Source organism: Echeneis naucrates, chromosome 17, assembly GCF_900963305.1.
Source record: "Echeneis naucrates chromosome 17, fEcheNa1.1, whole genome shotgun sequence".
In the NCBI taxonomy this organism is placed as follows: Eukaryota; Metazoa; Chordata; class Actinopteri; order Carangiformes; family Echeneidae; genus Echeneis; species Echeneis naucrates.
The window spans coordinates 16,914,464-16,937,365 of record NC_042527.1 but is presented as its reverse complement, the minus strand read 5'-3'; the positions used below and the strand labels follow the sequence as shown (position 1 = coordinate 16,937,365).

Sequence of the window (22,902 nt, the reverse complement as noted above, 5' to 3'; positions counted from 1 at the left end):
TTCTACAAGTTCAGTTGGAAATGTACGATTCGTGCAATAAACTAAAAGACAGTGCTCTTGATGTTATTGTCGTTTTAGTGTCATTTGTTGTTGTGTTTAACTGCTGCATCATGATTTATTTGAGGCCAAACAAGTTCAAGTTACACCAGATTTCAAACACCTGTTGCAGGGTTTGATCAATGAGTTTATTCAGGTAGTAAAAAAAAAAAAGCAATTTATACAGTTGGAGGTGATTGTTTTCTAAAAAAAAAGAACTAAAAGCAGTAAATGAAGTTTGGAGAACTGTGTGTTTCATAAGACGAGCTCTGTCGGAAATGTTCATGTCGTTCAAATTCCACTGACTTAAATGAGGGTCTTCTTTTAAATTAAGTATTTAAGGATTTTGGATGTTTGTAATATTAGGTGAGTGTTCATATAAAAAATGAGCTTATAAAAGCCAAACATTGTACTCCCATTGCATCTTTTCCTTGATGTGCTTTGAGGTTTTTGTATCATCCTTTCAAACTAAAACAAGCTATGACAGAGTTACTTTAAGACTCAATGAGTCTTTGCAAGCAACTGGAAAGGAGAAGCTGATTGCTTCATAACTCAAACCAAACTTCAGGCGTTGCCCATTTTAATTGCACAAGTTCAAGTCGTGACCAAACAGATTGAAATCACACAGTGGCAGCACTAACTGGATAACCACAGGCTGGCATTGATAATAGCTTCCAAACATCTACGATGCACAGGACTGATGGGACAAAAACTTGACTAATTGAATTTCATGGTTTTAATTTAAGAGGTCTTTGAGGCATGTAACAAAATATTCTCACACATGAACAGAACTGACAAAAACAAGATGTTTGCATGTAGTTGATGAACTTGTGATGTGATGACTTAAATCTTGCTGGTGTTTCTGTTTAGCAGTTCTCTGAACAAAAGCAAAGTCATGTCGATAACAACACACAACATATTCCTGCTGGCTACATTATCATTTAATCAATTTCTTTGTCTTTGGACAGAAAATCTTTTGAAATCACATGTATACAATTCAAGAAAACAGCAGATTGTGAAGACACAACCGCTCACAACTCATCCCAACTGACAAAAAAGTGTAATTAAATATTGTGTTATTTTGTGAAACAAAGGAAAGAAAAAAAATCAGGATGAGTCGTTAATCCACAGCGTCCGCTGGTCTCAATCTCCCAAATTTATGAGGTGGTTGTCTCTCAGAGCTGTAGTCTGTCAGCTGAACTCCTGCCCACACCTCAAAGGTGTGCAGATGTCTCAACTACTAAACATGATCCCACGCGACACCGTGCAGGCGTAGCTATTAAAAGGAGACCTCATCATGCCTCACTTAAGCTGATGTGTTCAAATAAATACACATCACGCTGATGTGAATCCACGTGCCAGGTGTTATTCTTTATACTCCAGAAACTGCTGCAGTCGTTTCCGGTGCTCTGCGGACACCTGGACAGCACTGGGGATTAAAAACAGACATAAATTAATCACAGCTCAGCATCATCATCTTTCTACCACTGATTTTCTTTTTTATTAACAAGTCTCACTTTAAGTGATCACCAAAAGTGGTTGTTATCCTGTAGATGGCAGTCTTGAGCGTGGCCCTGAGAGCGAAGCGCAGTGTTTTATAGGTGGAGTCTCCCATGCTGCTGGTCGACCTGACAGGCTTACTGGAAGCATGAGGCAGCTTGAAGTGGCGATCTACAGCCTGGAGATGCAGAGAACAGTGATTTGCTTGTTTCCCCTACATGGACTATATGAACATTTATGATTTGGAGAAGTAAACCGCTTAATATTTGTTTAACAAACCTTAGTGGTGACACTGCAAAGCTAAGTTTTTCATTTCACACATTCAATCCACCAGCTACTGTGAAAAAATGTTTCTGTGTTTTCTTTAGCAGTAACACCAATGTCCACAAATATGCATGCATGTCTACTTAAACTTACCTCCTGCAAGACCAGCATACAGCTAAGAATGCTGGGTAATGTAGTCTGGACAACTCCAAACTGGTCCTCTGAGAACGAAGCCTGAACAAGATAAGACAGCCCTGCAGGAGGATATTAGTGGAAATGATGATCATGTTGTGTCGAGAGGTTGTATTCATTTCAAACATACCATCTCTTTGTACCTTCTAAAGCCCAGATGTGAGCCTGGCTGTCAGCAAAAAGAGCCTGACTTGATGCCTCTGGAAGCTGCAAGACAGTGTTAGCACATAGGAGTTCAGTCTCTGACTGACAAAGGATCAGACAGATCAGGGAATTGTTATTTTGACATGTCTTAGTGTTTATTCCTCTACAGCATTCACACATGGTTAAAAAAAAAAAGATACACACACCCCAGGAAGCTAAGCAGACTTACTCAACTAGCTTGAACATAAAGGAAAAGGTGCAAGGTAAATTGGCCAAGACAGTTATGATGGAATGACATTTCTAAACAATAAAAAATTAATATACTAAACAAAAATTAGCAACATGTCACAGAATTACTCAATTTCAGCTTTTAAGGCAATTAGAACAAATCATCATAACAGCTGGGTGGATGGAAAAGAGCTACATTACTAATGAAAGAATTAACCCGTAACAAATTGAGTTAGTGATGTTACTTTTGTTGAAACCAAGAAAAATCTACTGTCCCAAATGAGAGCATGCAGGAAGCCCCTGTGTGTAAAGAAGCCTAAAGGGAGATAGCATGCACATGACACACATCCTTACCTTATGAAACAAATACATTATCAGCACCCGCTTTGCCAAGAAATTTTTAACCTGAATGGGACAGTTAAGTGTTGAGTTGTTTGGGTATACAAACACAATGAGAACAAGTATAAAACTTTTTGGGCTTAATCCTGGACTAAGACCGGGACATCTGCAAATCTGACATAGACATACACAGAAAAGAAGGCATGTGATGTTACCTTTACTTCAAAAAGCTTAAGTTATCACTGACACATCAGGCACCACGTTGCACATGGCTGTGAACCCATCTGTGTCAGTCATAGCCATCCAGCCTCATCACAGATTGAGATATGAAGAAGGAACTACATAAACATTTTCACACCTTCTGATTATCAGTTTTAGAAAGGTGCACAAGTAAGGGAAGGCAGACCATTACGTTTGGCTCTTCTGACATTATTGCATGGTTGATAAAGTTTAGTGTGAAAAGCCTTATATGGAAAGCTCATGGTTCTGCTCCTTAATGAGGCAGGTGTACCTGTTCTTTTCTGTTCTGGAGGAACTGAGCCAGGAGACTTGGTTGGGAGGTTTCCTGCTTGGAAGTGTGAACTGAAGCAGCAGACAGAGGACTGCCATTACCCTGTGAATCTACATCGATAGGGGACATCACAACTGAGAAAATGTGTGGAAATACTTCGAGCCCCTGACAAGAAAGTCAAAACCTGAGGCAAACACTGAAATCTACTGAGAAGTTCAATATTTTGAAATCACCTAAATTAATAGCTCCAGAGATTTATCACTTATTGGCATCAGTATGGTAACTATTTATTAACTTGTATACACATATGCAGTATTTTTAGGGACTTGTTGAGTAATAAAGCCTTTTCTCACCTGTGGAAGTGGACCACAGTTTTGGCGCCCTCCTCATGATGTGTGGGCTCTGCACCGTGCCGTACCATGGAGAGCACTGTTCCACCGGTGCAGTGAGACGCCGCAGGGCCGGAGAAGCAAACGGGCTGTCCAGGTCAGGAGTGAATGGAGCCGTCAGAGGGCTCTGTGGGCCTCCAACAACTGAGCGTGCAAAGACTGAAGCTGGAGTTTTCATCAGCACAGAGGGCCTTGGAGACATCAAGTCTTCTGTTCCTGAGGTAACTTCACAGAAAAATAAACAATTGGATGCCCCCCCCCCCCATTTTCTAATTTTCTCACATTTCAAATAACTGATAGTTATTTTAATCTGTTCCTACTAACTACAGAAAAGATGTAATCATTTTTTTTTGGAAGTTATCCAAAAAGAATTAATCAAATGTAAGTTTCATTAATGGACCAGCGTCTTAAACAATATCATAAGTGGTTTGCAACAATGTACCAGATGTCTCAGAGGAAGTCTTCCTTTCACTTCCAGCAGACAGTGATTTGGCCCTGCCATTCGTTGCTACAGTGTCGTGATAGACTACAAGTCTCTGTGTCAGATCAGTCAGCAGAGACAGACACTCTTGACTGATGGCGTTCCAGTTGTGAGGATGGCCACCTGAGAAAGAAGATTGTATTATTGTGTGCTACTTCCCAATACAATCTCAACATTTGTTGAGTCTGTCAAAATTTATTTGACTCAGAACAAAAATAATGAAAACCAGTAAGAACAAGAACCTGGTTTCTGCAGGGATTAAAAAAATAAAATAAAATAAAATAAAATAATAATAATAAGAAGAAGAAGAATAAGAAGAAGAATAAGAGGGGAAAAAAAAAAAACAGACCTGGCTGACTCAGACTGAACACCTCACAGCGCCGTGATGGGGATCGCTGAGACAGCAAAGCCAAGTCCTGCATTGCTAAGAACTAAATAGTTGGGGAAGGACACATAACAACACTGATATTTAGTAGCCAGCAGGCACACAAAGAGTAAAGGTGAAAGAACATACATGTGCTACTTACCTTTAATATCATTGGCTGCTTGTCTGTAAGAACTTTGGGAAGACACAGGTGAGCATCTTCAGTAAAAGACGACTGAACGGGAAAACTGTACACCTAAAGTTGAGGAATATGTGATTGTCTTAAGTAATCAGTTAGTGTGATAAATGATTTAAAGACAATTGTGAGACCGATAAAATACTCATGGCCCCTTTAAGACATGATTTCCCATCATTCACAGCAATGACAATACTGCCCCCTAGTGTCTGTAAATAATTTAAAAGGTAAACGGGAGTTGACCACTTTGCAACACAACACCCTGCTTCTAAGTTATTAGCATTCATGAATTGAAAAACGAAATGGATAAATAAAACTTCGGGATGTGGCCCTAATAGTGAAGAAGCATGTTCTCAAGAATATAAATAGGAAAAAAAACCATACCTCAGTGACAAAAATCCTGAAGAGCAGTAGGGTGATGTACCACGTAAAGAGGAGGAAGGTGGCACTGATCCACAACTGGTACAGCAGGGAAAGATCCAGCAGCCCAGCGATGCTGTCCAGAGTATGGACAGAGCTGGGAGGGGAGATAGCACAAAACCACATCCATGCAAACATTTACATTGGTCCAGAGATTGGCCTTGGCCAAAATGTCATTCTTGTTCAATTGTAAATTATTAAGAAACTGTACTAACCTGTTCAAGTGAAGGTTCAGTGTTTTGCTGATCCATGCTCTCGGGATGTGTCCTGTTAAAGTTCAATAAAAACATTTTATTGATCTATGACGATTAAAACAGCACTCAAGAGCAATAGCTGTAGAACAAGTAATTCTGTTTGTTAACAAAAGTCACTTACCCAAAAAGAAATACACAACAATGAAGTTCCTGATAGAGTAAAGTGCTTGAGTGGCACTGCACTTCACCACCAAAGGCAGGGATCCCTTGAAGCGAAGGTATTTGTATTGCTGGGGGAAACACAGATGAACATGACGCAAAGTAGAACTGATGATATTTCTGTTTACTCAAGTTTTGGCTAAGTGTTTGTTAAAAATTGCATTATTAAAAAGGTGATATTTGGTGAATGTTGCATGTAGTTCAAGTTAATCAGCGTTAAAGAAAGATGCATCTATTCATCTAGCCTGAGTGTACAGGTATACTGGCAGTCAACAGTCAATCTAGGTCGGTAATCAGGCCATTCAGAAAATTCTCAGTCACATAAATCATTAAACTCACATCACTCACCTGAACAGTGTGAAAGGAGACATAGTTCATGTTGTGGATAACACCCAACAGACTGTGAGAAAATCCAACAAAGGCTCCCGCCAACAGAAAGACGAGGTGATACTCATTCAGACACATCTGAGAGGAACTGCCAGTGAAGAAAGCAAAATGGGGGCAGTTAATTATACCTGAAAGGTGTAAACTACAATGTTGTAGTTTTATGTGGTAGCCGCTTACCCATCACTCTGCACGCATACGTAGCTGAGCATTTCATATCGGTCCCCGGTGGTGACTGTGCAACACCAAGCCACAATTAATCCCATCATGCAATGGACCAGGGAGTTGACAAACTGACGAGGGTGGAGCAGCTGACCAAACAGGGCGATTTTTGAACATGCTATAGTTGGGATCACTGAAGGCAAACAAAAGAACAGTAGAGTTAGAACAAAGGTTTGGGAAAACTCAAAAGCACTTGCAATGTAAATGGTACACATGAAAAGTTTCAGCAATGTGTCTATAATTCAGTCATCATTTCTTATACAGAAACCCACGGTAATAATCATGTGGGATCAAATGATACATCTGATAAATCATATTACTTCTTTGTTTTCTGTATGTCTGCAGTGTATTAATGTGGAATTGATCAGACATGACACCTGTCAGAAAAAAAGTTGTCCTCAAGGAAATATCAAAGATAATCTACATCCTGCCACTCACCTGTATAATACTCGAGGTTCAGGAACCCCACCATGACCACCACTCCACCCAGCAGGATGAATGAGAAAATGGCACTTGTACTTGTTAGTAGGGACAAGCATTCTGTGGATAAAAACAAGCGTAAGCTTCGTAACGACTTCCCACAGCTCTTAATTCAATCGGAAAAAGGGAACACAGTGACTCACCTGATGTCGTGTGGATGGGGTGGAGAAGACTGAACCTGCTGAGGATTACAAAAACTGCTGTGATGGGTGGCAACAACAGGACAGCCCAAGCAATACTGGCCACAGCTCGCCAGCAAATCACCTGAACAGATCAGTCAGTCATTATAATGTATTTAACAGTATTAAACAGGCATGAACCCAACTTTTTGTGTGTGTGTGTGTGTGTGTGTGTTTGGGATGTATGTACATTTGCTATAGAATCATTTTCTGACAAAGTATTTACACACGTCATATACAGCCTGAACCTTAAGTCTTACTTAGCTGTAAAACAGTTAACGCAGGACAACATGAATTATTATTATTATTATTATTATTATTATTATTATTATTATTATTATCATCATCACATAAATTGGGTGTTCCACTTTTTTTCCGTTTACAAAGCAGACTACAGCAGAAAACCAGCATCTCACAGGAGTGAGGTCTGTATCTGTAATGTAAGATTAAGTTTACACAGCATTATCACTATCAGTTTTAGGGTTCCCTGTAGAAAGTGACTGTGACTTGGCCATTAAATCGATCAAAGTCGTTTGTTATTTAATTATGCGGAATTCAGTAAACTTTTTTCCAAACGAAGTTTAAAAATACAGCACACGGACAAAACAGAAAGTTGTTTCAAGACGACGGCAAGATGCCAGTTTTAACTGTCACTAGTATTGATAACATTATGAGTAAAAGGGGAAAAAGGGATATTTTTGGCATGGATAGGCCTTATTTTATTTTCGATTATCTTGGCTCAAATTTTAAAAGCTAACACGCCGCCGGTTAGCTGCGCTCGCAGAAACTAGCATAAACACAAGCTATGCGCAGTTAGCGAGCTAGCACGACCGGAACATTTTCTGTCCTTTTATGAATTAAGAAGTCATTTCACAAAACAGACTACTCACCTTACGGATAAACCAGCATGCCTGTTCTGTAGAAAACATGTTGTTTGGATAAATAAGGGGGCCACACGGTGATTATAATCTCTCCGGCTGTCAAACTACTTTCCGTTCAGTTTCCCATATCGCGCCATATGCACTCAAAAGACCTACGAAGGACCCCAGTTCATAGTCGGCCATCCTTCTGCCTGACGCCAGCGAGTCATCTAGTTACTTTAAAACTGCTTGTTAAACAAAAATTGCTTTTATTTAATGAATTAAAAAAAAAAAAAGAATGGATACAATTAAAAAATGTATTGAATTGTATAAGCGCTTTAAAAAATGTTTGGGTTGATTGAAACACATTTGAAATTATACAAATGTTCTTATCACAATTTTGTCCCATTATTAATTTACAGAAGACTCTAGGACAAGCCAAATCCATTGTTTCAACTATATTTCCTGTTAATCATATATGTCATGTACTTATAAACTTAAACATTAGTCCAATAACTATTTGCTGTGCCTCTGCTCAAAGTTGTTGAAGCGGTGTTGGCTGTGCTCTCCTGTTTGACCTTAATCAGTTCTGAATTCCTTTAGTTTCATCGTGCATGAAGGCTTTCTTGTCATGATGATAGCCATTTCCGTAGGTTGGAAAACTGTGCTTATCCAAAACAGACTTTTTGTCATTGTCCCGGGAGAATGGATTGGTCTCAAAAGCATTTACTGGGAGCCTTTGGGATGAACTGATAGACATCTCAGTTTGAATTGCTTTATGAACAAATGGCTTCTGTCCAGGCTTCGGGGGAATTGCAGGCAGGGCAAGCTGCTCCCTCTGAGCTTTCTTGTCCTCCCACAGCTTCAGCAGACGACGCTGATTATTTGTCATGTCCTTGAGGTTTTGCTGCAATGACTGAACTTGGTCTTCTAACAGAGTTTTAGATGTGACTGTATTTGCCAACTCTGATGTCAAATCATCAACAGTCAGGCTCAGTTTTCCTGTCTTCTCCACTAAGGAACTGCACTCTTGCTCCTTCTCATTCAGATCACTGATTATGTCCCTTGTTGTCTTTCCACTGAATTTAGGGCTGCACTCTAGTCCAATCTCAGTACGAAGAGCCTTCACTTGCTTCCTCAGCTCCTTGTTGTCCGTGGTCAAGGTTTTCAATTTCTGTTTCAGAGTCTCAGTTGAACGCATCCTTGACTCGTACTGCCGGAGTTTCTCTCTGAGAACACTTTCCCTGTGCAGGGCATCATCTCTTTCCTTTCTGCATTTCTCCAAAAGTCTTAAAGTCTCAAATTTTGACACTTTTTCAACTTTTCCACTTGAGGTGGCCATCCTGCGGAAAGCTCAAATCCCAAAAATATATATATTAAAAAGGCATTTTCTTACATAAATATATAAATATTATTCTTTAGAGGGAATTCAAATAGCCCTTGAGAATTGGTCTCATTAATCCGAAAGCACAAGCAGCTGCCTGATTTCCTCAGACTGAGGCAGGTGACATTCCTCTAAAAGGGCTATCTGTTTGACAGGCAGCTCCCGTGTAACACAAAGCTGGGGCTAGAATGACCATTAATTAGGGCACCACAATCTCTTTGACACAGTTTCAAGTGACACAATTTCTTTTGTTTTGTTTTGTTATTTAATCTAAAAACCAGCCCTTTTTAATCAATGGAAAAACCTAAGCCTCCTCTGTGTAATGTGCCGATCACATGTTCAATACCTGTAGAAATAGGCTTTATATAGATAAGTGACGTTTTCTACTGCAGGGGGTCAGTTCCTCCACATAGCATCACAATAGCTTTTGTCAGTTTGTTCAACCATGAGTTGGAAAAAGAGAAACAGCAGCCAAATGTCTATTTTTAAAGTTAGACACTCTCTTTAAAATGCTGAAGTTATACTGATTGGTTACAATCTCCCCCTTAAATATTTAAAATGTCTGTTGAAACTGTTGAAACGCACTGGCAGTAGCTGCTATGAGTCACGTTTTTGTGCATGTGGGGGAGCTGGGGTTAAGTAAGGTTGTGATACTAAAGCTGAGAGTTAACTTGGTGATAGCAGTAATTTACATATTCAGAGTTAATTTACACATTAATTTGCTGGAGGTATCTGGATCCCTTACACATTTTTACAAGCGGAAAACAACTAAATGAATAAAATATCAGATGGAATGTATTATCTGGAACTGAATAGAAAACAATGAAGCAATTAGATTAAGAATGTGGACATTTTTGAATGATCTCAAAAACATCTGAATGTTCATTGGCCAAATGGTTTTTTACTTTTTAGAATTTTGTGAAAAAATAAATAAAAACTTTGCAATAAAATCAAAGAAGAATCACCTTTCCTGTCTCTGTAAAAAGGAAACACTACCTGACATCCAGCACCACTAAAGGTTGCTCATCGACACACTATCTTATTCCCTCTGTTTCCAGCCCTGAAGCAAAGACATGATAACCAGTTACACATTCACATTTATAGTGTCAACATGAGATGACATTAATCCTCTGATGTAATTTAGGACAATAAAGAAGAGATGCAATAATACAATTACTTTAATATTTGTGAAGCCATTATCTGTAAATAAAATTTGATTCATACTGGAAAAAGGCTCTACAGGTGAACTGTAAATCTTCATAAATATGACAATTTAATAAAAAAAAAAAAATGCACATAGACCGTGTTTAATTAGATTCCCCATGAAAGAGACATCAAATTTCATCAAATGCTGTTTATAAGAATAGAGAACAAATTAATTCAAAAAGTCATTACACAAGTTATAGATCATTGTGACACTTAGGATAGGTCTTTGGCATTGGTTAAGGCCAGTTAGAGAAGAACGCATTCATTCACTGCACGTCACAAATGTAAAAAATTCTGTACATACATATACAAGCCAGCTCCTTATAAGTATATAAAAATTAATATACAAAACCCCACCATATCTGCACATACTGGTTATTTATATTTCACCTTAAGAACTATAAAGCATAAAACTACTGTACTAAGAGGGTAACAGTAACTGTGTGTAGCGTAACACCATATCTCATTGATCTTTAAATTTAGAACCCATTCCATAAGAAATAACATACTTAAATGTGCTGTTCATTTCAAGAGGTTTTCTGTTCAAAGAGTGTACAACACTGGGTATTTAAGGTCATAAGCCAGAATGTCCAAGTGTAGGTGAAATCCAGACGACCCATGACTTCATCAGCACAGCAACCTGATTCCCCCAATAAGGCAACAGGAGAACCTGCATTCCAAAAAAAGTATAACACTTGCTTTGGGAAGGAGAAATTGTGTACAGGAAGTCCGGTATCAGATGCTCTCTTCTAACAGGTCAAACTAACACATGCTCCAGCCACGGCCACTAAAAAAGGAAATCTTCAGTAACTACTGCAGGAACAGTTTAATTTTATGGATACAATAGAGTGCAAAATTAAAAACCACGATGACAAAGCACAAAGTGGAGGAGTATGACTTAAAGTATCAGGTTATTAGGGTATTTGAAAAAGGGACTCATGGCTTTAAAAGCTTATGTGTCACTATTGTTTACCTTCAGACAATGAAGGCTTTCATGTCTTCGGCATCCCAGTTGCAGCAGTGGAATTATTTTGAAGTTGTGGTTTGCTAAAGAAATACACCTGAAAAAAGTAAGAGGGGAAAAAAAAAAAAACGTAACACAGAAAGAGTTAGATAATTAAGAGGAACTACTAATCCATCAAGAACTAAAGCTGAAGTGTCTGAGAGTAAGTGTGTGGAAAATGTTCAGTGTACAATCCATTCATCTTGGTCAGTCTTCAGACAGGGCTTACTTTGTAGACTAATTACACGACTGTGACCAGACATATAATACCTCTGTAGAACAGACCTGAGAGTATTAACATTAAGAAGTGCACTAAGAGCCCGTTGTCACACCATTTAGTAAGTGCGGGCAAAGTTTCCGATGAAGAGAACCTCCGGAGAGGAGGTTAACTTGACACTATCAGCTAGGTGCCAGAAACACACAGGAAGAGACAGACAAAAATGTCTTTGTAGTGATTGACATAGACAAGCTGGGTCAAGGCCTAGCCATGCCACTAAGATCACTTAAGATCACTTAGACAAATGAGAGTGGATTTATCTTTGTTATCAATACCAAGATGGGCAGGCAGCTTGAATCAATTGAATTAGAGCAGATGTAGTTTGCCAGAACAGGACAATGAGTGCTGTATCTTGTTTCCTTAAATAGATTATTTTCCATATCTGAGTTATTTGAAATTAACCCTGCCAGGAAAAGCTATGTAAAGTAAGCATTATAGCTTCAACATCATTACCTTACAACCAACAGCAAACAAGACGTTCAACACCAAAATGGCTGACATGACTGCTATGATCACTTTGGGATGGTCATCTCGGACTGCAGGCCAGAAAGTCCTCAACAGCACTGAACCAGACAGGCAGAGAGCCACCACGATGGAGGACCACCTCATCCATTCAAATGGGAAATTCCAGAGGATCTTATTTAGGAAACAAGAGTGCATTGTAAAATACATGTGTTTATAAAAAGCGACTCATGTAATGAGAAATAACACAAATCAAACAATTGAAATGTTGCTCTTATGAATTATAAATATGACAATGTTTTTGTTAAGTATTAACATATCTAATGTATAACAGCAACATTACAGTACAATGAGAAGTGAGAATATTTGGGATCAAACACAATTATTCAAAACATATTCCTGAGGTCAATATGTGGTCTGCCAAGATGTTTACCACATTTTGTGTTCAAAATTTGTGAAACAATGCTGTGCTGTGATCTCTGGGATGATATGTTGCCACATATATTTGCAATTGAGCATGCAAAGGAGAAACCACTGTGAATGGATCAAAGAAGCTTTTCAACTCAAATGTTTCATTCTGAAACTTCAAATAAAATAAATTTAGGCCAGTTGTTAAGAGCTATTACTAGATGTGCAGGAAATACATCACATCCTGGTATTCTCACATACATATAAAACTCCAGGTCTTACCACTGTAGGAATCCAAATTGAAAGTGAATAGCCGTACACACAGAGTATCTCCATAAAGGAGTACGACACCAAGTTCATGATCTTGTTGCTTCTCCATAGCAGGAAACCCCAGAGGGCCAGAGGCACCAGCCAAGCATAGCTGAAGATTGCTGTTGCAGCTATGGTCACTGGAAAACAAGACATATTTCAAAATACAATTATTTTTCTGAGTTAATGGCAGTACTGGGTTCTTTAACAGTCAATGTGAACAAATAAACAGCAGAGTGTGAATACAGTGCTTACCTTGTCTAAACTCTGGGCTGTACTTGAAGTTTGTATGGCCGAATGTAACCAAAACGTTGGATAGGTTGCCACTAATGGCAACAGCAAACACAAGAGTTGTGCAAATCCAAAATGGTCCTGAAGGGACAAATATCAGTGATTAGAACTTCCATCTTTAGTGTCCATCTATTACTCTAATGGAATATGAAAAGTGCTAACCATAAAGATCAGGATTTCTACGAAGGTAGAATTGAATAAAATTCTTTCCGGGCCATGGTAACATTGATCCGATGATTCTTTCCTTGACCTGTAAGAAATGTGTTAAAAACCATTTCACAAGTGTGCCCATTACAGCTAACTTAGTTCAGGAGCAGTCTGTCACATGACAACTTATCAAAGTCTGTTAGAGGTTTAAAATAAGTTGAACTACATTACATGATGGGTCTCAACGTCAAAAAATTGTTGATAGTACTCAAACGACCAGAAGGGGACACTTTTCTTCTGACCAGAGAGAAGCTTCAAATAGAAAAAAGAAAAACACACAGAAAAACAAAATTAATCACATGGCTCTTTCTGACAACAACACTTAACGGTTTATAGTCGAAAAACTGACACTTGTTCTAAGTGTTAGTCTTGTCCTCACCTCAGACTTGTCTTCATAGCCAAGTGGATCTTCATCATCACCGCCACCTCCGCCAGGAATTAGACCTTCAGCTTTCTTCTGCTTCTCAGGTTTGACATCGTCATCTTCAATGCTAATGGTGGTGGCATCTCTGTTGGCTTCTAACAGATTGCCAGCTTCTTCAAATTCTGCATTCATGACACGGATAAATGGCAAATATTTAAAAATGTCAATTCAACTTCACTGTATTCTCAATTGTGCTATATATACATACATATAGAGAAGTGTAATTGTGTTTCTAAAAATCAAACACAAAACCAAGCAAAAAACAAACAATCCTAACCCCAGAAATATGAGTTATAATAACAAAGGATGCAAAGAATGAGTGTTAAACAGACTCTGATGGCACGCAGACTGGTGGAGGAATGAGAAAGCTCCATGAGCAAATAACAGAAACAGGAGGATACTCACCCTTAAAGTGAAAGGGATCATCTGCAGACGCCATTTACGCGACTTCAGTCTCAATAAACAGATTCCTCTCTCAGCAGCTTCAATTAATAACCATGTAATCTTTTAGAAACAAATGAGGAAACACATAGCTTTTCTTAGCTTTCTGTTGTGATAACTCCTTTGCCTTTAAAGTTGGATTAAACCACTGTCGCCCACAAGAAATACAGAAAAACAATCAAAACGAGAAAAGTTAGCTTACAAGTTAGCCAACAAGTTTACTGAACAGCAACTAGCTAATTCTGCTAGAAGTTACCAAAAACTGCGAAAAAGAACTTCAACTATATTTAAACGACAGTTCTCTGTTTGGGCTATTTTCTTTAAAATACTGCTTGTTTACTGGATTATCTCCCAAAAGTCGTGAAAAATCCCTTCACGTCTCTCCGCTGGCTGTAAGTTTCCTGGTCTGCATGTCAACAAGACATCTTCCTGTCAATAAGTAACTTTCAAAGTAAGAGTTCAAACCATTTGAAAGCGTCACACAATCTTGCCTCGCCGCGTCAGGTTATTTATTATGATTGTTTATGATTATACACTTCATATTTTTGAAAGTAAAGACGATTTTTTTAATTTATTATTTTATTCTGGGATGCTGAAACACGTCTGTGTTAGTAGAAGACTTTTAGTTTGAAGTTAGCCAGCAAAAGGCAGCAACTCTCATGACTTCCTGTGTGGATCATCGATGGGAATTGGACAAACTTGTCAAAAATTACACACAAATAGCAAAAAAGGGGAGAATAACTCATACAGACTTTGGAGTCACGTTGAGTTTCATTTAACGACTCCATTCATTTGCTAACTTGCGGGTTATTAGAGTTGTCGTCGTGTTGAATGTGTTTATCCGGTTAGCTAAACGTGCGTGAGTTGTGAGTTTTGTGCTGAGGGTGAAAATGTGTAACCGTAATACGGACAATGGGGTCATTTATATCCGAGAAAGAGGCGGCCTTCGTCGGGTCGGAGACATCGTCCTGGCCCAGCCGAAGCCGATGTCTTCGTGCAGGAGGACGAACCCGTTCGTGCTGAGAAAGGAGCACTTCACCTTCACCTACAACGCCGAGGGGAGTCTGAGATACACCGCAAAGTCCCTGTACGACATCACCCTGCTGTTCGTGGCCGACAACATCCACCATGTGGACTCCCTGGTGGGTTTTCCCGAGCAAATAGGAGACAGGCTCTTTGCGGCGGCGGAGGAGAACCGTGTGTTTTCAAACGCACATATATCTCCAAAAGCCTTGCAGCTTTTCAGTGATGCGTACGGCCAGATGGTGCTCGGATCCCTCTGTCTACGAAACAGGTATGTTACAGGGCCAGTGTGCCTGCTGTACTCTATTTCTTGTGCCACACATCCTGGTTTCATGTCTCCTTTTTCGTTTTTGCAGGTTTCCACTTTTGCATGAGCGGATGGATGAAATAAAAGCATTTCACAGTCTGAGGTCTCTGGATTTGTTTGGATGCAGACTGGGCGATGATCATGAGATATTCCAGCATCTAACATCTAGCTCATTGGCAAAGTAATAATAATCTGACTACTACTGACTTCTCTGTCCCAACACAACATTGTGAGCTGTCTCAGAAAAGGCATCACTAACACTTGTGCCTTTTCATCTATAGCAACCTAATTGAGCTTTCTATTGGTGGGAACAGTCTGTCAAATGTTGGTTTACAAAGACTGACTGCACCTATCCGGATGATGAAGAAGGGCCTGGACTGTCTTCAGCTCCTGGATGTCTCCTGTTAGTTCCCAGAATATAAACTCTTCTCATACATAATGCTTACACAGCAGGACAGTGGTCATGAGTTGATTTCTAATGTGTGTGACTATTTCTCTAACAGATAACCCAATCTCAGAGAGTGCCCTCAGATACCTCACCTGTCTCCCCAAATTGGAAAAACTCGATGCATCTAGGACCAGTTTGAAGGTGAGCCAGTAATGGTTGTGTTGTAATTCATTGCAGTGCTGATATCTAAATGTAATTGTACCTCCAGCTTGGAGCTGCACTGAAAAAGACCATATGGAACCTGTTGGGACTCATTTGTTCAGAGAAACCACTGGACACTTTTGATCACTCAAGGTGTAAAACAGAAGGTTGGGCTGAGCAGGTGAGCGTCCTCATACACTGATAGAAGTATAAATGTTGTTCGGCAAAATACTTCTTGACAACTCAACAAATGCTTGACTTTGCTTCAGGTTGTAAACCAGTGGGAGACAAATGGCTCACAAATGCCAAAACAGAAGAAGATTGAAGAATCAAGGACATCAGCTCTACGATTTTGTAAGTTGTCTTTTATTTTATGTTTCATGTTATGTTGCATTACATTCTTGCTGATGTCTGGTTGGTCTCATTTAACATTTTGCCCTAGATAGTAATAAAAGTTTTGTTTTTTTTGGTGTTTAGTTGGAAGGCAGAAGTTTGTCAGAGAGGTCCTGAATGCAGCACCACTACTATGTGAAAGAGATGAGGAAGCCAACAAGGACAGACTACATTTCTACAGACCAGCAGCAAAAGACATCCTTGAAAAACAGTTTCCTAACACATTAAATCATCAAGCAAAGACTTCTTGGTGCAACGTGAAAAAAAGACATCAGTCAGAAACATGTGACAGTTTACATCAAAGCCCTCCAACAAAACGTTCTCCATCATCAGCTCTAACTGCAGAGGACATTGATTTGTTGGACAGCTATTGAGGTATGCATCCATAGGTGGCATGACACAAGAAGCACAGCTCAACCAAGCATGCCTCCATTAGCAGGTAACATTTAGCCTCAAAGGAATGAGCACGTTTTCCAAGATGAGCCTCAGTGGTTTACTGTAGACACTTTTTCTCGGATACACGTGAAATTTCATGGATTTTTCAAATAAATAAAATAAAATATTTTTATACGTTCTTGTTTGTCATTTTGTGTTAAGTGTGTGGTTTCGTAAACATTTGTGTGTAAAATGATATGATCCTTCTAAGAATGTACCTGAAGTTGATGCTTTGTTTATCTAAATTACTATTATTGAGTGTACACAGCACATAAAGTTAAGGTAAACAGAGCCACGAATACACCCTCAAATGTACTGTGCGATTGTTGTTTTTCTGACGTTAACAAAGAAATCTACATTTAAGAGAACGATGCCATTCTAAGACTATTTACTCTAACCTAAATAGTAGTTGAGAAGATGACTGGCTAGAGTTGCCATAAAACGAACCCAGGAGCACATTATGCTGAGAGAACGTACCGGGCAGCAAGAGAGATGTGGTGTTTGAGAAGAGTAGGCCTTGATAGTCACTATCCAGTGGTAAACAAAGTTTAGTATTTCATTACTGTGCATTGACTTGTACAGCCTCATACTACTGTCTGGGCTATTAGAAAGATTTGTCACCTCACAGGACGCTTGTATTGCTCTCTGCAGTGCTGCATAATCAGTGAGAAACCACTTAACTGGCTGTAGGTCATTTTAACACCAGAGGCTTACATTTACAGAACACACAACTATTCCCCTGTACAAGGAACATTTTAATTAAACTTGGGAAATGATTGTACTGGTGACTTAATGAATTTTCTATCCTTTTGCAAATAGGGCCTTGTCAGTTCAGCTATGGTGGGGGGGGGAGTTATATCAGCAACATCAATCAATTGTGTTTAATTCCGATCCTTCATAATGAGAACAAATGACAGTGAGAGGGAAGAGACCTACTGCATCACAATTGGTTAAAATCAAGGGCATAGCACTTACTTGTAAAACTAAATATAATCTGGAAAGTCACTGCAGTAGAAACATATGAACAAACAGTGAGTCTGCAACAATAGCGCAATATACTTTAACAAAAGTTGGAGGTTTGGCTGAAAACTTGTATCAGTTCAAGTCACAAGCAGTTCAAACCATTATTCACTAAATGGAGAACACAGATCATCATGCACACATGAAAATTGGAAGAAAAAAAAAATCCCCCAAATCAAATAACCTTTGCAATCACTATACCACAATGCCTCAATTATACCAATATGCAGGGGGGGAGAGGGAAAAAAAAAACAAAAAAAAAAACCTTCTCATTACTCCAATTTTAAAAGCATCAAAGGGAGATGAGACATCATATCAGTGATATAACATTGCTCTGCAAGTAGTTGCAGGTCTTGTGCCAGAGGATAAAAATCAACTAAAGATCATTCATAAGAGAGGGTGTCTCTTCTTCTGCTGGAGCTTTGGCTTCTAGATATCAGACTGGCCGAGGTTCACTTTGGAGGGGAGTGGTCCAGCCTCTTCCTCTACCCCTTTGGAGGTAATGATCAGAAGGGAGGATGCTGGATATGGAATTGGTTTTTGTTCCTTAATGTATTCCCTGTCACCATAGATGCTGAGTTTCTGGGAGTCAAAAAGAAAACAAAATTTGTTAAAAAATTAGTGATCTTTAAATGCGCAGGTAATAATAAATAAATGGGCTTTACAGATAAACATTATGCGAAACAGATTTGTTACACACAACGACAGGAGATGGCTGGCTGTTTTCTCATTCCCATTTTGAAACTAACTTGGGTATAAATATTCTTACCTATTTTCAGCATGGAAAAAAAAAAAAGAATTTTCAAAAATGACACTTTATTACTAACCTTCTTTAAAAAGCAGTCAAATTGCAAAGTATTTACCATAAAGAGTTTTGACACAGGACTTACCTCAGCAGGTACATACTGGTCTACAGCAGTTGCAACAGTTGCACAGCAGATCCAGATCAAGACCAACACAGACAGGAGCAGAGTTGTGGTCAGGATCCACCCTGGTAGCCAAGGATTTCTGAGGAGAAATATACAAATATTCACTTAAAGTGTTAAGCTGGGATTGAATCCTCAATTCTGATTTTGCCATGATCGGCCAAATTAAAGAGACGACCGAACTGCAGCAGCAAAGTCAATAAAAGTAACAAACCTTGAAAGACACCTAAAGAGGTTGTATTCATCATCATAGCTGCGGTCTCCGCTCAAATCTCTGTCCCTCTCCTGGATTAAAGTGCGATGGTATTCTTTGTAAACCGGGGTGCTCCACACAGGTACTAAACAGTGACAAATAAAATGGCTCAGAAAGGCACACAAAACCATCCAGTTGAGTTCCCTTGCTGTGTTACGAAATTAGGATTCTGTTAAAATATATCCGTAATTTTTTGGCAATTATTCAGTATCACAAGTAGAACTAGTGCATTTCTACACAAACAAAACAGATTATATCACTCAGTTATCATGTTTCTTGGAATACATAGGAAAGGTTATCACATTGTGTCTACATGAACAATAATATTAAGAGTATTTTTGGTTTATTTATGAGAAATAAGAAAGGCGTCTACAGCTTTAATGAAAGAAAAATGAATGGAAGGTTTACAGTTTTGCTGCTGCTCCTCTTTAACTTCACTTTCTAGTTCGAACTGGGAGAAAAACTTGACTTGTGGTTGAGTCTGTTAAATGAAAACAAACAACAAATTAAGTGTTTCATATTTTTGTCCACTGCAGTTGCACAATGGCAGGATTTAATACGATCGCCTACAGAAGGTAAGATTAGGTCAGCCAAATGATCTTTCAGCACGTTACCTGGAAAATGACAACTTTGCCATCATCAGCCTGGAGGTAGAAAGTCCAGGTGGAAGTGATGAAGCTGTGGGCCTGATTCATTACATCATCCCAAAATCCTCTGACTAGAGTCAGGGGATGCAGCAGGTGAATCCTAGGCATCATGGCCTCCAACTGCAGGAAAAAAACAAGCCAAACTGAGTATGCTCCTTTGTATTTTCAAAGAGACCGCTGAGTATCTGTCACATACCTGCTCATGGCGTTTCTCTGCAAATGGAAGCTGGTTCTGACAGCCCAGGTTGCACGCATACTGCTCATCAGACTGCGTATAAGCCTCATGACAGGCTGCAGGAAGTTTGGAGGAGATGGGAGGGGACAGATGGCAAAACAGGATTATTGACGCAGTGCTAAGAACAAATGGTTATTAAGAACAATCTCCTTATTAGTGGCACGGGGTGTGGAGACATCGGGCTAATTACAGGTATAAACAAACTCAACCTGATCACACAGACAATAAGATACATGGATTAAATAGTTCGGATGCTTCATGCATAAGCTCACTTGATTCACACTCTGCTTTGGTCTGATTCAGATCCTCGCTGTCACGAACAAACTGACAGATTGAGAAGAGACGACAGCCCCTCTGGCAGGCATAGAGTTCCTCCTCCTGTAAGACAAACCGGAGGACCAGTTGAATGCCACAATAATAATAAACAACAACAACAACAACAACAACAACAAAGACAACACCAGAGAAACATGGCGCACTTCAAACTTTTGAAGTGAATCACGCAGGCTAAGTTACAGGACGTCAATCAGCTAAAGCTAACTGGAATGACTTCCCTCGGCCAGATGAGGACTCACCCGCGGATACGTGTGTAAACTGTAAGTCATTTCACACGATTTATGACACGATGCGGTGTTTCCCAACACGCTGTCGAACACATCCGAAGACGCCGATGTGCCAGACAGCAGGACGAAGAGTCCCACAGTGCAAACCAAGGAGGAGTGAGTCCCCATTTTGTCTGCGAAAACCTAAACAAACAACACGCCTGTCTTCCTCTTCTTAAAGCTCTCTGCGGTCTCGCGAGATCGACTGAGCGAGATTTGCCAAATGTTTTGTTGTGTTTAAGTGTTCCTCGAAAATTCATCTATTCTGATGACAGCGGAATATGAATATGAATATGAAATATAAATTTGTGACCACCACAATTCATCAGTTTATTTTATAATATTTTTTTTCACGTATTGTTTATTTTGGGATTTTTCTCCCATTGCATGCATTTCCCTACAATTTCCCATCAGGTTGGATCGACACAGCGTTGTCTCATATCCTGACAGCACCTAAAGGGACCATTAGTGTGTTCTAGCTTAGCCACCCCAGCTGTTTTTAGCTTAACTAAACCTAATATTTTTTCACAATTCCGCTTAAAAATGCCACAGTCAAAGAGTGTGGTGTAAACGAACGACTTTATTCAAACTATCAACGCGTCTGATACGTCGGGCTTCAGAGGGAAGAGCGAATTATCTTAGCAATTTTGACCATGGAGCTAGCTGCTAACAACAGTTAACACCGGCTCCATCTTACCTGAACTTAGGTTGTCGACACCAGACTTTACGATTTCAGGATCAGTGAAACTAAACAGCCCTGTCTTTGGCGTCCTGCTTTTTATTTCGAAGATGGACAAGTTCGTGGTGCGACTTCCAAAGGGGCAAACTCCTACTAAATCGAAAAGCACCGCAAAGGTCTTCAAGCAAGCTACAATTGAATCTTTACGGGTGAGCGATCAGTCCTGACGCAGGGATGATCAGAACAAATCAGTGGAGCTAAATAACTGATTTATTTATTCATTGATTGTCCTTGTCTTTTCCACAGAGGGTGGTTGTGATTGAGGACATTATTCGCTACAAGTGTATGTTGGAGCTGCCAGACCAGAGCAAAGACAACCTGCTATCTGCTCTGACAGAGCTGAGCAAAAAGGTCCCATCCAGGGAAGTGCTCAAGTCCACAAAGATAGGTGGGCTGGAGAAGATCCAACTGTCTGCACTGGCTTGATACACACAGCTACTCTTTCCCTATGTTTTAATATGCATAGATGTCAGGCGCACTAGATTCCTGATGTGTAAAGCACACAGTAAATATATCTGGTATTTGCATTTTAGAAAAGATTTGGAGAAAGCACAGTCAAATTAAACTCACACATTGACCAGTTAGTAGGCTGAATATAGTGAACGCACAAGCTTTCACTCCATTGCAGCATTTGAACTCAAAACAGCAACGTGTTAGCATAAGTGTGTCTGCCTCACAGATATCAGGACTCTTATCAAATTCACAGTGTTCTAATTAGTTTGATGAAAACCTCTCTCTTTTAAGGTCACACCGTTAACAAAATGCGAAAGCATCTGGACCCTGAGGTGAGCTCAATGGCAGTGAAGGTCTACAATGATTGGAGGACGTTCATTGAGGAGAATTCCAATAAGCCCTCCATTGAAGTGCGCTCTGATAAACAATCTGAAGGACTGAGGAGCAATGCAAGAAGACTAATGTCTGAAGCCCTGGAGGTCAAGGTAAGGATGACAGTGCCAGTTAAGTTCAGTGTAAGGATAAAAGTATTTTTGTTATGTTCCCTTGGTTCATTTCACCTCTAATTTTCACTTTACAATACATTGTTTGTGAAAGTTTGTGGAGAACCGACGATATGTAGTCATTTATATAACCAAGCTCCAGCGTATTCTGTTTTTTCTGTTGTATTTTTACATACATAAATATGAATCTGAATTTTAATTGATTGTTTGTGTTTCCTTCTTTTTGTCTTATCTGACCTAAAAGGAGGATTCTGGTCTTATAGACCTCATTGAACGAGAAGTGTTTCACCAGAGCTCCCGGTTAGTCAGCAGTTCATACAGACGGACAGTTCGAGCGCTGGTGTTCGCCTTCAAACACAACGCAGACATCAGAACTCAAGTGAAGGAGAACACAATGTCAGTCAACCAGGTGGTTTCCAAATACAGGAAATAAATAAAGATGAATAAGACTTTGAATAAGGACTTTTGGTTTTCATGACAATTAAATGCTTTGAATTATTCTTTGCACCCATATTTTCTATAAAGGAGTTACAAAATACTTTTGTGGTATATCAGTGAGCTTACAATGTATTTTTACTGTATGTAAATAATTTTCATGAAGATAAAATGTATCGCTATGAATATGATGCTGTTATTTTGTTGTTTTTAAGTTGTTTGTTTTTTATATATTGCCAATGAACATTTTTGAATAAAAATTATTTAAGAGAACATCAGCAGGAGTTTGTTGTTTGTTGGATAGGCCTACATACACATCGTACATATC

General features: G+C 39.3%; 6 protein-coding genes across 9 annotated transcripts; 2 read left to right on the top strand and 4 right to left on the bottom strand.

The window, feature by feature from the left end:
• Positions 1-637: 637 nt before the first annotated feature.
• Positions 638-7,761, bottom strand: ndc1 (NDC1 transmembrane nucleoporin). Of its 3 annotated transcripts, XM_029524931.1 has the most exons (18): positions 7,633-7,680; positions 6,707-6,827; positions 6,522-6,623; positions 6,042-6,216; positions 5,826-5,952; positions 5,440-5,548; positions 5,280-5,331; positions 5,029-5,161; positions 4,612-4,704; positions 4,434-4,515; positions 4,046-4,207; positions 3,568-3,828; positions 3,215-3,324; positions 2,719-2,769; positions 2,136-2,199; positions 1,954-2,054; positions 1,554-1,714; positions 638-1,465 (listed from the first exon to the last, which is right to left on the bottom strand). In XM_029524931.1, exons 1-18 carry the CDS (start codon positions 7,669-7,671, stop codon positions 1,402-1,404), a joined length of 2,007 nt encoding a protein of 668 aa, XP_029380791.1. In that variant the 5' UTR covers positions 7,672-7,680; the 3' UTR covers positions 638-1,401. The 3 variants fall into 3 exon arrangements, 2 of the variants coding, with proteins under 2 accessions (XP_029380791.1, XP_029380790.1); XM_029524930.1 differs by lacking the exon at positions 2,719-2,769 and having other exon boundaries at positions 639-1,465; positions 7,633-7,761; XR_003841947.1 differs by lacking the exons at positions 638-1,465; positions 1,554-1,714 and having other exon boundaries at positions 1,973-2,054; positions 2,136-2,769; positions 7,633-7,761.
• A 424-nt stretch (positions 7,762-8,185) lies between these two features.
• On the bottom strand, positions 8,186-8,944 carry LOC115057668 (uncharacterized). The gene has a single exon (XM_029524855.1). The coding sequence runs from the start codon at positions 8,942-8,944 to the stop codon at positions 8,186-8,188; it is 759 nt and encodes a 252-aa protein (XP_029380715.1).
• A 1,202-nt stretch (positions 8,945-10,146) lies between these two features.
• On the bottom strand, positions 10,147-14,437 carry yipf1 (Yip1 domain family, member 1). 2 transcript variants are annotated; one of them, XM_029525071.1, is made up of 10 exons: positions 14,355-14,437; positions 13,979-14,077; positions 13,529-13,695; positions 13,321-13,401; positions 13,105-13,192; positions 12,907-13,023; positions 12,625-12,791; positions 11,926-12,108; positions 11,166-11,253; positions 10,147-10,862 (listed from the first exon to the last, which is right to left on the bottom strand). In XM_029525071.1, the coding sequence occupies exons 2-9, from the start codon at positions 14,010-14,012 to the stop codon at positions 11,185-11,187; spliced, it is 906 nt and encodes a 301-aa protein (XP_029380931.1). In that variant the 5' UTR covers positions 14,013-14,077; positions 14,355-14,437; the 3' UTR covers positions 10,147-10,862; positions 11,166-11,184. The 2 variants fall into 2 exon arrangements, with proteins under 2 accessions (XP_029380931.1, XP_029380930.1); XM_029525070.1 differs by having other exon boundaries at positions 14,217-14,431.
• Positions 14,438-14,676: 239 nt separating this feature from the next.
• lrrc42 (leucine rich repeat containing 42) lies at positions 14,677-16,916 on the top strand. The gene is made up of 7 exons (XM_029525325.1): positions 14,677-15,308; positions 15,394-15,525; positions 15,626-15,747; positions 15,848-15,933; positions 16,001-16,114; positions 16,203-16,287; positions 16,411-16,916. The coding sequence occupies exons 1-7, from the start codon at positions 14,905-14,907 to the stop codon at positions 16,698-16,700; spliced, it is 1,233 nt and encodes a 410-aa protein (XP_029381185.1). The 5' UTR covers positions 14,677-14,904; the 3' UTR covers positions 16,701-16,916.
• Positions 16,917-17,291: 375 nt separating this feature from the next.
• On the bottom strand, positions 17,292-20,631 carry tmem59 (transmembrane protein 59). Its single transcript, XM_029525326.1, has 8 exons — positions 20,418-20,631; positions 20,115-20,220; positions 19,804-19,898; positions 19,575-19,727; positions 19,369-19,441; positions 18,922-19,045; positions 18,672-18,789; positions 17,292-18,363 (listed from the first exon to the last, which is right to left on the bottom strand). The coding sequence occupies exons 1-8, from the start codon at positions 20,571-20,573 to the stop codon at positions 18,211-18,213; spliced, it is 978 nt and encodes a 325-aa protein (XP_029381186.1). The 5' UTR covers positions 20,574-20,631; the 3' UTR covers positions 17,292-18,210.
• tceanc2 (transcription elongation factor A (SII) N-terminal and central domain containing 2) lies at positions 20,146-22,849 on the top strand. Its single transcript, XM_029525327.1, has 4 exons — positions 20,146-21,332; positions 21,430-21,571; positions 21,928-22,121; positions 22,384-22,849. Exons 1-4 carry the CDS (start codon positions 21,234-21,236, stop codon positions 22,570-22,572), a joined length of 624 nt encoding a protein of 207 aa, XP_029381187.1. The 5' UTR covers positions 20,146-21,233; the 3' UTR covers positions 22,573-22,849.
• The last annotated feature ends 53 nt before the right edge of the window (positions 22,850-22,902 follow it).